Source organism: Xiphias gladius, chromosome 24, assembly GCF_016859285.1.
Source record: "Xiphias gladius isolate SHS-SW01 ecotype Sanya breed wild chromosome 24, ASM1685928v1, whole genome shotgun sequence".
Lineage (NCBI taxonomy): Eukaryota > Metazoa > Chordata > Actinopteri > Istiophoriformes > Xiphiidae > Xiphias > Xiphias gladius.
The window spans coordinates 25,913,226-25,926,401 of NC_053423.1; the positions used below are offsets into that span (position 1 = coordinate 25,913,226).

Below are 13,176 nucleotides of genomic sequence, written 5' to 3' on the forward strand. Positions count from 1 at the left end.
AGGAAGAAGTGCATGTGGGGAAAGTTATTTTACAGACTGATCTGACATGAGAAGAATCTCCTCAACAACTTGATTTGAGGATTATGAACTGTACAGTGATTATAAGCTCAAATGTCCACTGCAGGGACACAATGTTAATACCTACACAAGTTTTCCAAAAAGAGAATTTGATGAAGCTACATGTTTAATTTAATGTGCCTCCACTCTGAGTTTATACTGTAACTGGACTTGAGGAGATGATAGTGCTCATACAATCCTGTTATTTTATTCTTAAAATAAATATATAATGGTCACAGTGACTGTTGTGTCTGTTTCTTTGTCTTTCACTGACCCTCGTTTTCAGTCAGTAAAAACACCATCATCGCACCTTTGCACCTTGTTCGTGTGTTTGCTTCTTATGAAAGCTGCAAGTAAAGGTCATGACGAAACAGATAATACTCTTCATTCGCTTCCCGCATCAAGAGCATCTCAGCTGCAGGCGCAACCCGGCTCCCTGGGGTTTTTATCAGAATATCAGCATATTTTACTCTTGAAAAAACTAAAAAATTTTAATACAAATTAGGCAGTTAACATACTTAATTTAAGTCATTATTTATTTTAGCTTAGGAGAATACGTGTATTTTGTGTATTAAGAGCTCTAGAAATTGTTATAACAGATATAAAACCATGATGTACTTTTTACCTGAATAGGCTGCATGTACATGTGTGTATGGAGAGGACGGGTGGGGGTGGTGTGCAATGACAACGCATTTCCTATGAAGGGTTGCTGAGGTTTTAAAATACCTTGGGAAACACTGCTGTCCAGTGCAAGTAGCCCAGGTACCAGAACTACCAAAAAGTATTCTTAGGCAGCCTCCGTCCGTGATGCAGTGGTGCAAGAAGTATTTGGATCTTTTTCTTTATGGGCTTAAGAGAGCGAATGAATAATCGACAAGGAAAAACTTGATAGTTGAAAATACTTATCATAATTTGCACGTAAAACTTTCAAATGCTTGTCGTTCAGTAAAACGTACGTTTCCCTCTGAAATGTAATGAAGTAGGAGTATAAAGTAGCATAAACTGAGCATACTTAAATTAAATACCAATAGTTCAAAACTGCACTTAAGTACAGTATTTGAGTACATGTACTTAGTTACTTTCCACTACTGCTGTTATGTGACCTTCCCCAGCAGGGTGGCCATGATACTGGACTGCTCACGAGGAAGGCCTCTCTCATATTTACGAGCTACAGCTCACATGACTATATAAAAACTATCTCGTAATTAAAAGATCCAAATCTCGAAATTATTACATTTTTTTTCTTGTAAATACGAGATCGGGATGTCGTAATTCCGACATCTTTTCTCATAGATAAGTTGTAAATATTTTCTCGTAAATAAATTGGAGATAATGTCTCCAATCTCTTCATTTTATTTGATTTTTTTGCGTGAATACAATTTGCTTGTGTAAATATGGGCATGTGAGTATTTTTGTAGGATAGACTTAAATAAAATGTGTTTTGAAAAAGCTTCAACCAGTTAAATTTGGACATACTCTTACAACGAGCACATGTATGTAAGCGTGTGTGGGGGCATTTGGAAACATTACACAAACAGCAGAATTAGTATGATTTAGATATTTATTTGTAAATAATATAAATTAACAGCATCCGATTCAGTTACATCTGCTCTGCAATTTATCATTTAGAGCTTATTACTGCTATATCCAAGGGGGACAATTAACAATACTGTGACAACTGTAAAAAGGACAAACCTTTGTCTCAACTGAGCCTAACTATGCTACTAACAAATTCATCAGGATTTTACATGGAAGTTAACTTCAGAGAAGTTCGAGCTTCATCTATTCCCAGAAAACTGAACCAGAGTTCACTGTAGCTCACCCTCTCATTCTTGTTTTTCCCTCCTACTTTCTTTCTCCCTTCACTCGTGTTTTAATTATTTTTAAATGTCAGTTTCGTTGAACTGATTTCCATCCCCGACAGAAAAACCATGTCACCAAAGCTGGGCGTGATAGCCTACAGCAGATATATCAGTCTGTCAATAAGTGGCGGTAAATGTCAGCAGGGAAATTAGGCCACTGATGTACGTTATCTATGCGTTCACATGCACGTCACGGCTACCTCTTGTGTTCTGCTTTCCTTTGGAGCTTTGGTTGTGCATGTCCTGAGAAATTAACACAATGCATCTGGAAGATACAGTTCATCACATGGCCAGTGGGAGCAGTGCCAGAAAGTAATGTCAGCGGCTGTTTTGGATCATCACAACAATGGCGGAAAGGTTTGAAGCGAAACTCATAACAGAACTTATCTGTCGAACACCAAAAGTGGAGGTTCACACAGATATTCTGTTTTTGGCCAGGGGTGATTGAGCCCTAATATTTTCCCTAGTATATGTACCTCTTAGTCCTGATAAAGTACACAAGCAAGTATGTGAACAGTGATGCTGCTGTTGCAGCTGCTGTCTACGCGTACACGTTGGTAAAAAGAAAATACATCAGTGGCCTTGCAGTTTCTTTTTACAATGTAAAATGTCCCAAGCTCTACAGTTCTGAATCACTAATTACTAAAGGGACCCTTATCAAAAATGTCTGTTTAAGCGATGTGTGTATGCAAAAAAAAAAAAAAAAAAACAAGAAACAAACAAATAGCTATCAGCGGATTTTCTTATCGCAGTGTGTCCGCTATATACATTTTTCAACGGTGGGCCGCAATGTCAAGAAATCCCAATTACTCTGACTCTGGACAGGGCTTTTAATTTGAAACGACAAGTACAGGAAGTGGAGACACACATGGTGACACCTGGCCAAGGCGAGAAGGAGAGAGAGAAGAAAAGAGGAGAGAGAAAGTTAGATTTAACTAGCTAACATTAGGTTAGATAGATTTTTGTTACCTATTGAAATCACTCTTACCACCAGCTTTCTACACACGTGCACCAGCCAGGAACAACAAAACTCTAACCCTTTCACCAGACTGCTGGAAACAATCTTCGAGGAAACACAGTAGTGGATCTTTCAAACTCTTGAATGTTTATATTGGCATCGGCCTTAAAAAATCCAGAACCACTCAGTTCTACCGGCTACTGCTTGCTATCATTTGCTACCACTGGACAAAGACCTTGTATTGCACAGCAGTTCACTATATATTGTGATTTCTAGTGAGATGGAGCAGGAAAATGTGGACGACCAACTAAACCGTTTGTGTGTAGACAGACTCATCCCTCTGTTGGTCTTCTTGAATCCATGAATTCAGAGATTCTTTCACTGTCAAACCATCTTCTTAACACATTAAGACATCAGTGTACGATACAGGTTTACAACAGTTTAGTTTTGTAGTTTCTGGTACCTCAGGGAATCAATGTCAAGTGGGTACCAACTGATAAAAAGATCCTGCTAACAACAGAGTTGGGGAAGAACTGGATGCAGGAGGTAACAGTAACCAAACATTTTATCTTTTAAGGTCGTCATTGCTGCAACAAGACTCTGTTTAGAGATCTGACAAGTGTCCAGGAGTTAAATACAGTGGGGGTTTTTCCAGTTCCATTTTCCATCTATGATTTCTCTTTTGTTCGAGTTCTCATGTGTATTTTCACACAGTACCCGCAAATCTTCTACTACCTTCAGAACAGCTAAATTTCTTGGCGGCTTCACAGACAGACTGATGATTTTTCAGCCGATTAAGCCAAGTAAATCTTTCGTCACAAGCACTGCACCTGACTTGTTTCTTTTGTGTGGACTGCCGTATGGTACGCCAAATCTTTTTTCTGTGTAAATCTTTTATCAAAAACCGAGCAACCAAATGGTTTCTCTCCTGTATGAATCCTCATGTGCGATGAATGGTTTCCACTGCAGGTAAAACATTTCTTACAAACAGGGAAACTAAATGTTTTCTCTCCTGTATGGATTCTCATGTCACTCTAGACTGTAGACTGTCTTTGCGGTAAAATCTTGTTCCACGCCTAGAGCAGTTAAATGGCTGCTTTCCAGTATTACAACTCATATCACTTACAGGGACTTCATTGTTTTTTTGGTTTTTTTTTACACAGTTTAAACCTGACTTAGGTTTAAACTGTTTAAACCTCAGGCATGTTCTTGGTTGGCTCTGATCCTCCGTCAATGTTACTCTAGGTGTTGGTTTCTCTTGTGTCCTTATCAGTACAATGGACAGGTTTCTCCCCATATGGATTTTTTTTTTGTGATTTGCAATTTCTGTACTAAACGTAAAACACTGGCAACACACCAAACAGCTAAAAGGCTTTTTCCTTTGTGAATTGTCATTTGACTAATTAATTGTCCCCTTTGAGACAATCTTTTACTGCAAACTGAATTCTACTGTGCACAAGACTTGACTTGGAGCAAAATGTTTTACCACACTCAGAGCAAGTACTTGATTTTTCATCAGTATTAAATCTCATAACGCTTACAGCAACTTTATTATTTTTCAGAGTCGCAACCTCACTTATCAACACTGGCCTCAGTCTCAGAACAGTCTGATGTCTTTCATCATCATCTGGTTGAAAAGGTTTCATTTTTAAAAAGGCTCAGTCATTTCCTTTGACGGCTGCTCACTGCAGTTTTTATTAAAGGCATCACCTTCGCTTCACTGGCGCCCTACCCATTTCAGATCTGACTTTAAGGTGCTTCTAATGACAGAAAATCCTAAATGGGCAGGCCCCTTCATACTTGTGTGATCTCCTTAAACCTTATATTACATCACATGCTCTATGTTCTCAGAATACAGGTCTCCTGTCTATCCCAAGAATTAAAAAGAACTGCAGGGCCTTTTCCTATCATGCCCCCTCCCTCTGGAACAACCTCCCTGCTGACTCCAGACGGTCTGACTCAGTTGAGGCCTTTAAATCAAAACTTTAAACACATCTTTACATCTTAACTTTCAGTTAGTGGCTCATTCTTTGATTACCTCAGGCGTTGTACCTGTTACCATTCTCCCTTCGGTGGGTCTGCCTCAGTGTCACTGAATCCATTAAACCCAGTATGTACAGTAGAGTCTATGTTGTCCTGCCGATGAGATCACTGTAAACCTTCTGAAAACCACTGCATCACTCTGACCCTGTTGGCTTGTTCCCTCAAGTGCATGAGCATCCAGGCTGTCTCTCTCCCTCCCTCCCTCCCTCCCTATTTCCTTCCCCCTGTTATCTCTTTTCACTCAGGCTCTCTGTGCTTGACAATCGGCCGTCCTATGTCCTTTCCTAACCACTTTTCCTTGACCTCGATGGAAAACACAATGAGGTAAAGAAAAGATGTGAAGGAGAATTCATAAGGACATAGGAAAAGACGACCGCGGTGCTGAGAGAATCTGACTCCACTTACACTAAGATGCGTAAATATGCGACGGCAGATGTTATTGACGTGGGTCTAAGTTCGCCGATGGGTTTAACAAGCAAGTTATCGCACAAGATGGAAAATGCTTAATAAGCAACGATTACTTACACGATGATCTGCAGCCCTTGACAGTCATGTTGATCGTTCATTTTCATAAACGGCCGAATGGTGCGTCTCTTAAAATGCTACTGGCGCAAGGAATTGTGGGACGGAGTTTTCCTCTTTCCTTTCGTAAAGGGTGGTCCAGTGTGTCCTATGCTAAAGGAGATAAGAAAGGAAACAGTGAAGCTCCTTTCCTTAGCATTTAGAGAAATCGACCAGCGCTCATCATGGCTGCCACTTGGATACTTCCGGGGTCATTTCATTCAGTGAGGAACCTTCTTAAGCAAAAAAGGACTATTTGACCGCAGTCCAGCTTTTAGTGGTTTTAGCTAAATTCAACGGGGCGGAAAATTTGGTAGACAGAAATGTCTGCAGAGGAAGATGCATTTTCATCCAAGGAACCGTGAACTCTTGTATTTTGTTTCTAGAAAGAGGGAGCGGTGGTTTTGCTGTGCATTGATTTTTGCACAGTGTATTTTAAAAACTACCACCAACTCAGTTTTTTCTGGTTTCAGAAGTTTTTATTTTATCTATTTCATTTCATTTCTCCCCTCTATGGACCTCCAGATGTTTAGTCAGACTTCCTTTTTGTCTATATCTTTTACCACAAACAGAGCAAATAAAGGGTTTCTCTCCTGTATGAATTCTCATGTGTACCTTTAGATTTCCACTTTCAACAAAACCTTTACCACACACTGAGCAGCTGAAAGGTTTCTCCCCTGTGTGGATCCTCAGGTGTTTCTGTAAACGTCCACTCCATGAAAAGCATTTCCTACAAACTGGACACCTGTATGGCTTTTCTCCGGTATGACATCTCATGTGTAACTTCAGATATCCCATGGAGCCAAAGCTTTTTCCGCACTCAGAACATTTAAATGATTTGCACATATTGCGTCCCATATCGTTCACAGGAACGTCATTAATTATTCCTGACTGAGGTTCCCTGGACTCTTTACACTCATAAAAACTGACTTCAGACTTTGGTTCAAAAGGGTCCCAAGTCTTGTCATGAGTATCTGATCGTAAATGTCTATCTGGATCTGAGTTCCTGGCTGGTTCTGGTCCTCCACAGTCCTCTCCATCAGCCTCAGTTTCCATCTGATCAGCGGAGCTGGTGGCCGGAGGCTCTGCCTCTCTGTTCTCCTCAGTCTGACTCTGATGAAACTGCGAGGACCCACCAACACACTGATGGTTTTTGAGCTGAGAAAGCCAAGCGAATCTTTTGTCACAAACACTGCAGCTAAATAAGTTCTCCTCTCTGTGGACTGCCATGTGTTGTTTCAAATTCCCCCTTTGTGCATATCCTTTACCACAGATTGAGCAGATAAAGGGTTTCTCTCCTGTATGAATTCTCATGTGTACCTTTAGATTTCCACTTTCAACAAAACCTTTACCACACACTGAGCAGCTGAAAGGTTTCTCCCCTGTGTGGATCCTCAGGTGTTTCCGTAAACGTCCACTCCATGAAAAGCATTTCCTACAAACTGGACACCTGTATGGCTTTTCTCCCGTATGACATCTCATGTGTAACTTCAGATATCCCATGGAGCCAAAGCTTTTTCCGCACTCAGAACATTTAAATGATTTGCACGTATTGCATCCCATATCGCTCACGGGAACGTCATTATTTTCTCCTGACTGAGGTTCCCTGGACTCTTTACACTCATAAAAACTGACTTCAGACTTTGGTTCAAAAGGGTCCCAAGTCTTGTCATGAGTACCTGATCGTAAATCTCTGTCTGGATCCAAGTTGCTGGCTGGTTCTGGTCCTCCACAGTCTTCTCCATCAGCTTCAGTTTTCATTTGTTCAGCGGAGCTGCTGGCTGGAGGCTCTGCCTCTCTGTTCTCCTCAGTCTGACTCTGATGAAGCTGTGAGGTCTGAGGTTTCTCTTCATCATCATCTTCGCTCTTCACGGGGACAGGAGTGAATGAGAACTTGTTGATATCGGCCTCCTCCAGCCCTTGAAGCTGCTCTCCCTCCTGACTGGTCCAGAGCTCCTCCTGTTCCTCTTTAATGTGTGGGGGCTCTGGTGGTTCCGCCCGGTCCAGACTGGGGCTCCACTCCTGCTGCTCAGGGGGAGCCTCTTCTTTACTCACCAACAGCTGCTGGACATCTGCAGGACACACTGAAATACGGAGAGACACATTATAGAAATCCATGACTTTATATTTAAACCAAACTTGAATGTATTTCATATCACTGAAGTAATTTTAAAAACAAAATCAAGGATGTCATGTAATAAAGACCTAAATACCTTATAATATTGACACATATCTTAAAATACTACATAGATTAACAAGTAGGAAATAATCTATCAGGGGCTGTTTCTCGACCATTAGACCCTGAGCATAACGGTGAAAGTGGCAGTTACACACAGGAACAGCTTCACCAACAGCTGGTGGCAAGAATGAAAAACCAAACCCTCATCCCACACTCTTAAAGTGCAAAGCATAAACTGATCTGATAGTAATAGTTTTGGTACTTTGGAAAAAAATTACTATTGATGCAGACTTGATGTTGATAAAACAAGATTTCTACAAACTAATTGCCTTGGTTGTGACCATGCGGAGCTATAATGCTCATTACAAACCAGAAAACCAAACTGCAACATGCAAAAACAGTTATTTTCAGATAAGTTTTCAGCATAATCACTGGCTATGTGGCCAGACGGGGTCCATATTTCCAGTGTGAGAAAGTGTGAGAAACCAGAAATGAAGAATGTGAGGTGTGACCAGCACACATCGCGGGTCTGGATCAGCTTGGTCTGATGATAATGTAAAAAAACAACATCATCATCATCAACAGCTCGTTGTTAGTAAATCCTTGACTATTGGTTGTAAACAACACAATCTGAAGATGTCTGTTTGTCCTCTGGGAGCACGCGATGGGAAATTTTTACTGTTTGCTGAGTTTTTATATAGAAGAACTAACTGACAGATGAGATTAAACGATAATTAGAGTAACTGTTGGTTGCAGCCCTCGTAGTCGTAGTACTTAACTAGTACATCCTGGGTAATTGTGTTTTACTTACTGCTACGTATTTAGATGTGATGTAACATATTTACATCGCATGGTACAAACACTAGGTGAATATTAGCAGTGCAGTGTTAAGTCCTGTAGTGGTTGCAGTGGGTAACACGAGGGGAAATGTGCTCTACTCTACGAAGCTCCAGAGGAAACTGAATGTCCATCTTGGTGTACAGCTCTTATTACAGCTGCTGACAGCTGCTGACAGCTGGTGTCAGGCCGGACCGTTCCTACCCGGCCCGTCGTCGCCTTGACGCCGCTGCGCTTTAGCAGGAGCTAGCTGCGGCTAACAGCCGTGTGTGGACGGGTTAGCTAACGTTAGCTTAGCACTGAGCCCCCGCGACACCGGCAGAGCAGCAAACGCGTTTCCAGCAGGAGAAACGAAACGAACCTCGCTGCCTCATTTCAGGTGTCAAAGCCACGTCCAGCAGTTTACGGTGGCGGCGGTCCATCTCCTCCTCGCACTCGGTGATGGTTTTCTCTAAATGTCCGAATATCTCCTCCACGGCCGCGGTGAGCCGCTGGCTGACGAAAACCCTCAGACCCTGGAGTCTGGACATCTTCCTCACAGAGTCGGAAAACTAAACACTTACGCGTTTCTTACTGTTTAATGTTTAATGTTACCATCTTTACTCAACCTGCTGCGCGCACTGTAAAAACCAAACGTCCACTTCCAGGTCACATTTCAAAATAAGGGCATTATATAATCACATCAAAACAGCCCGATTGTATCAGAAATAGACCTGGCATATTTAGAATTGAAAGTGTGACTTTTGAAAATCTGTATTTAATCAACGAGTAAATTAATATGTTTTTTAAGATGACAATAGATGCTAAAATCATCATCAGTTCGTTATTTTCTGGTTGTGACCCTAAATATTTTAAGACCACTACTGTCCAGCCACAAAACAAACCTTGTTCTGATCCCTCTTTCCTTAGAAACTATCGACCAATTTCTCAGCTTCCCTTTAGAACAAAAATCCCATAGAAAACTGTCTCAAGTCAACTGCTGGAAGTCTTGATCAATAACTAGCCCCATAAGAGTTATCAATGATTTCTTGATGAATGCTCGGTACAAGGAGTTTAAAAACGTTTAAACCTCTCCACTTTTATTCTGAAGGCCGGGAGTGTTGCCGGAGGTTGTGTTTTGTTTCCGGGTCGTGGGGGTTCATTCTGGCCGACTGCTGCTAGCCTGTATGGATGTTCTGTCGCTACAGGAGCCGAGGAAACATGTCAGCCAGGTCTAAATACCGATAAAAACAAAACACCAGCGTGCTGTGTTTTCTTTGACTCTGTGGAAAATGTCCCGGTTTTCAGGATCTGAAAGATTGACACAACCAGCACATGAGAACTCATGCAGGAGAAAAGCCTTTTAGTTGCTCACTGTGCGGGAAATGTTATACTGCAAAAGCTGGACTGGACTACCACTTGAGAACTCATACTGGAGAGAAACCATTTAGTTGCTCAGTTTGTGGTAAAAAATTCAGCCACAAAGGAAATCTTTCATACCACTTGAGAATTCACACAGGAGAGAAACCATTTAGTTGCTCAATTTGCAGTAAAAAATTTAGACACAAAGCACATCTGTCATACCACGTTAACCTACACAGGAATAAAACCTTTTAGTTGCAGTGTTTGTAACAAAAGATTCAGCAGGACTACACAATGTAAAATTCACAAGTGTGTTGGTGAATCGTCACAGCCTCACAGTGGAAAAAGCAAGAAACCACTGAGCTGCTCCGAATGTGATGAAACATTTCCAAACACTGCCCGTCTGATGATCCACATGAGAATGCAAAAGGGAAAGAAACTGTTTACTTGCACAGTTTGTGGTCTACAACTGCTGTGGAATTGCCAACTGAACTTACACATGAGAAGCCACACAGGAGAGAGACCCTACAGTTGCTCAGTTTGTGGTATAAAATTTAGAAAGAAAGGAAATCTGTCATACCAAATGTTAATCCACACAGGGGTGAAACCATTTTGTTGCTCAGTTTGTGGTAAGAAATTTAGACAGAAAGGAAATCTGTCATACCAAATGTTAATCCACACAGGGGTGAAACCATTTTGTTGCTCAGTTTGTGGTAAAACATTTAGACACAAATCACCTTTAAAATATCACATGTTAACCCACACAACGGTGAAACCACTTAGTTGCAGTTTGGTTTACGAAAAGTGCAGGAACACTACACAACACAAAAATCCCAAGTGTGTTGGTGAATCGTCACAGCTTCACAGTGGAAAAAGCAAGAAACCACTGAGCTGTTCCAAATGTGATGAAACATTTCCTAACACTGCCCGTCTGATGATCCACATGAGAAAGCACAAGGGAAAGAAACTGTTTACTTGCACAGTTTGTGGTCAACAACTGCTGTGGAATTGCCAACTGAAGATACACATGAGAAGCCACACAGGAGAGAGACCCTACAGTTGCTCAGTTTGTGGTAAAAAATTTTCACAAACGGAAACCATGATGCATCACATGGCAGTCCACTCAGGGGTAAAGCTAAACAAAACAGGCCTTACCAGACAGCACTGTGAAGGATCAGAACCAGCCAGGAACTTGGATCCAGATAGATGTTTAAAACCAGATCCGAATAGAAAGACTAAACCATCTACTGAGACCGATGACAGTGTTGACATTGATTTTCAGAAAAATATCAGACAACATCAGGCAGGTTTCACTAGACAGAGAAATAAAAAAGTCTTTGTAAGTGATAAATTTTGCAAAGCTAGCAAGAAAGCACATAGCTGTTCCAAAGACAAGGCTAAAATTAAACCCAAGACCAGACAGTCCTGTCAAAAGCAGTCAAGTTTAAACGATCTTAAAGTCTCTGTAAGGGATGGGGGCCGTAATCCTGACAAGAAAACAATCATCTTCTCCGAGTGTCATAAAAGATCTGATGACTTTCACACTCTGCAAACACAGAGGATATATCGTAGAGGAGAGAAACCATTTATTTGCTTATTTTGTGGGCAGAGATTTTCTGCAGGAGGGTTTCTGGCAAGACACATATCTGTCCATACAGGAAAGAAACTACTCAGTTGCATTGTTTGTGAGGAAAGATTTACTTTGGAGTCAGAGCGCATAAGTCATAAGTGTGTTGGTGTGCTCTCACAGCTTCATCAAAGCCAAACTGAGGAGCAGATTACTGCCAGGCGTGAAAGCTTGAGTTTAAACATGATGTGTCGCACAGGGGAAAAGTCTCTACGATGTTCAGTTTGTAACACAGGTTTCAGTGAAAGTAAGTCATTACTTACACATATGAGAATCCATACTTTGAAGTCACCATTTATTTGCTCAATTTGTGGTGTGGGATTTAGATGGAAAAGAAATCTGACCAAACATATGGAAGGCCACGTAAAGGAGAAACACTATGGTTGCAGTTTTTGTAAGAGACGATTCACTTGGCATTTTCAACTCAATAACCATAAGTGTGTTGGTGCATTCTCACAGCTTCATCAAAGTCAAAGTGAGGAACAGATTACTGCCAATAAATTGTTTAGCTGCTCTCACTGTGGTAACATATTTAGCAGGCGTGACAGTTTAACTTTTCACACGACATGTCACAGAGAAAAGTCTCTCTGCTGTCCACTTTGTAACACAGGTTTTAGTGACAGTGAGTCATTAATTAAACACCTGAGATTCCATGCCAGACAGAGAAAATTTAGTTGCTCAATTTGTGATAAAAAATTTGTATGGAGAAAATATTTGGAAAAACATATGGAAGTCCACGGAAAGGAGGGAAAATTCAGTTGCCTCACAGCTTCATCAGAGTCAGACTGAAGAGAACATAGAGGCAGAGCCTCCAGCCAGCAGCTCCACTGAACACATGGAGACTGAAGCTGATGGAGAGGACTGTGTAGGACCAGAACCAGCCAGGAACTCAGATCCAGACAGACATTTACATCCAGACACTGATGACCAGACTTTCGACTTTTCTGAACCTGATACTGATGACAGTGACTTTTGGAAAAAGTTTAGGCGAAGTCAATTAGGTTCAAACTGTATAAAAGATGTAGTCTTTGAAAGTGACATGGGATGCAATACTGACAAGGCTTCAGGGTCTTTTAACCCTCAGAGTGACGACAGTGTTGACAGTGATTTTTGGAAAGAGACCAGGAAACCTCTATCAAGTTTAAACTCTCTGAAACATAATGAAGTCACTCAGAGGGATACAACACGTAATATTGGCAGACAACAGTTCAGCTGCTCTGAGTGTGGTAAAACATTTTTCAACAATCACCTTCTGAAGATCCACATAAGAATTCATAGAGGAGAGGAACTATTCAGTTGCTCATTTTGTGGTAAACAGTTTACACAAAGAGAAGGTCTGGAACAACATATGGTTTTCCATACAGGTGCACAGAAGGAGGCAAAGCAGGAGGAGTTACAGCCCCCACGTATTAAAGAGGAACAGGAGGAAGTTGGAGGTCTGGAGCCCGATATCACCAAGTTCCCATTCAATCCTGGCAGCATGAAGAGTGAAGATGATGAAGAGAAACCTCAGACTTCACAGCTTCATCAGAGTCAGACTGAGGAGAACAAAGAGGCAGAGCCTCCAGCCAGCAGTTCCACTGAACAGATGGAGACAGAGGCTGATGGAGAGGACTGTGGAGGACCAGAACCAGCCAGGAACTCAAATCCAGACACACATTTACAACCAGATGCTGACGACAAAATTTCAGTTCAGCTCTTTCAAAAATAA

At 41.4% G+C, this 13,176-nt stretch overlaps 2 protein-coding genes across 2 annotated transcripts; one reads left to right on the forward strand and one right to left on the reverse strand.

Moving 5' to 3' along the window:
• Positions 1-5,157: 5,157 nt before the first annotated feature.
• On the reverse strand, positions 5,158-9,127 carry LOC120786614 (zinc finger protein 570-like). Its single transcript, XM_040122144.1, has 2 exons — positions 8,859-9,127; positions 5,158-7,565 (listed from the first exon to the last, which is right to left on the reverse strand). Exons 1-2 carry the CDS (start codon positions 9,025-9,027, stop codon positions 5,980-5,982), a joined length of 1,755 nt encoding a protein of 584 aa, XP_039978078.1. The 5' UTR covers positions 9,028-9,127; the 3' UTR covers positions 5,158-5,979.
• Positions 9,128-10,337: 1,210 nt separating this feature from the next.
• Positions 10,338-13,176, forward strand: LOC120786491 (gastrula zinc finger protein XlCGF8.2DB-like). Its single transcript, XM_040121964.1, has 3 exons — positions 10,338-10,967; positions 11,589-11,712; positions 12,830-13,176. The coding sequence occupies exons 1-3, from the start codon at positions 10,338-10,340 to the stop codon at positions 13,174-13,176; spliced, it is 1,101 nt and encodes a 366-aa protein (XP_039977898.1).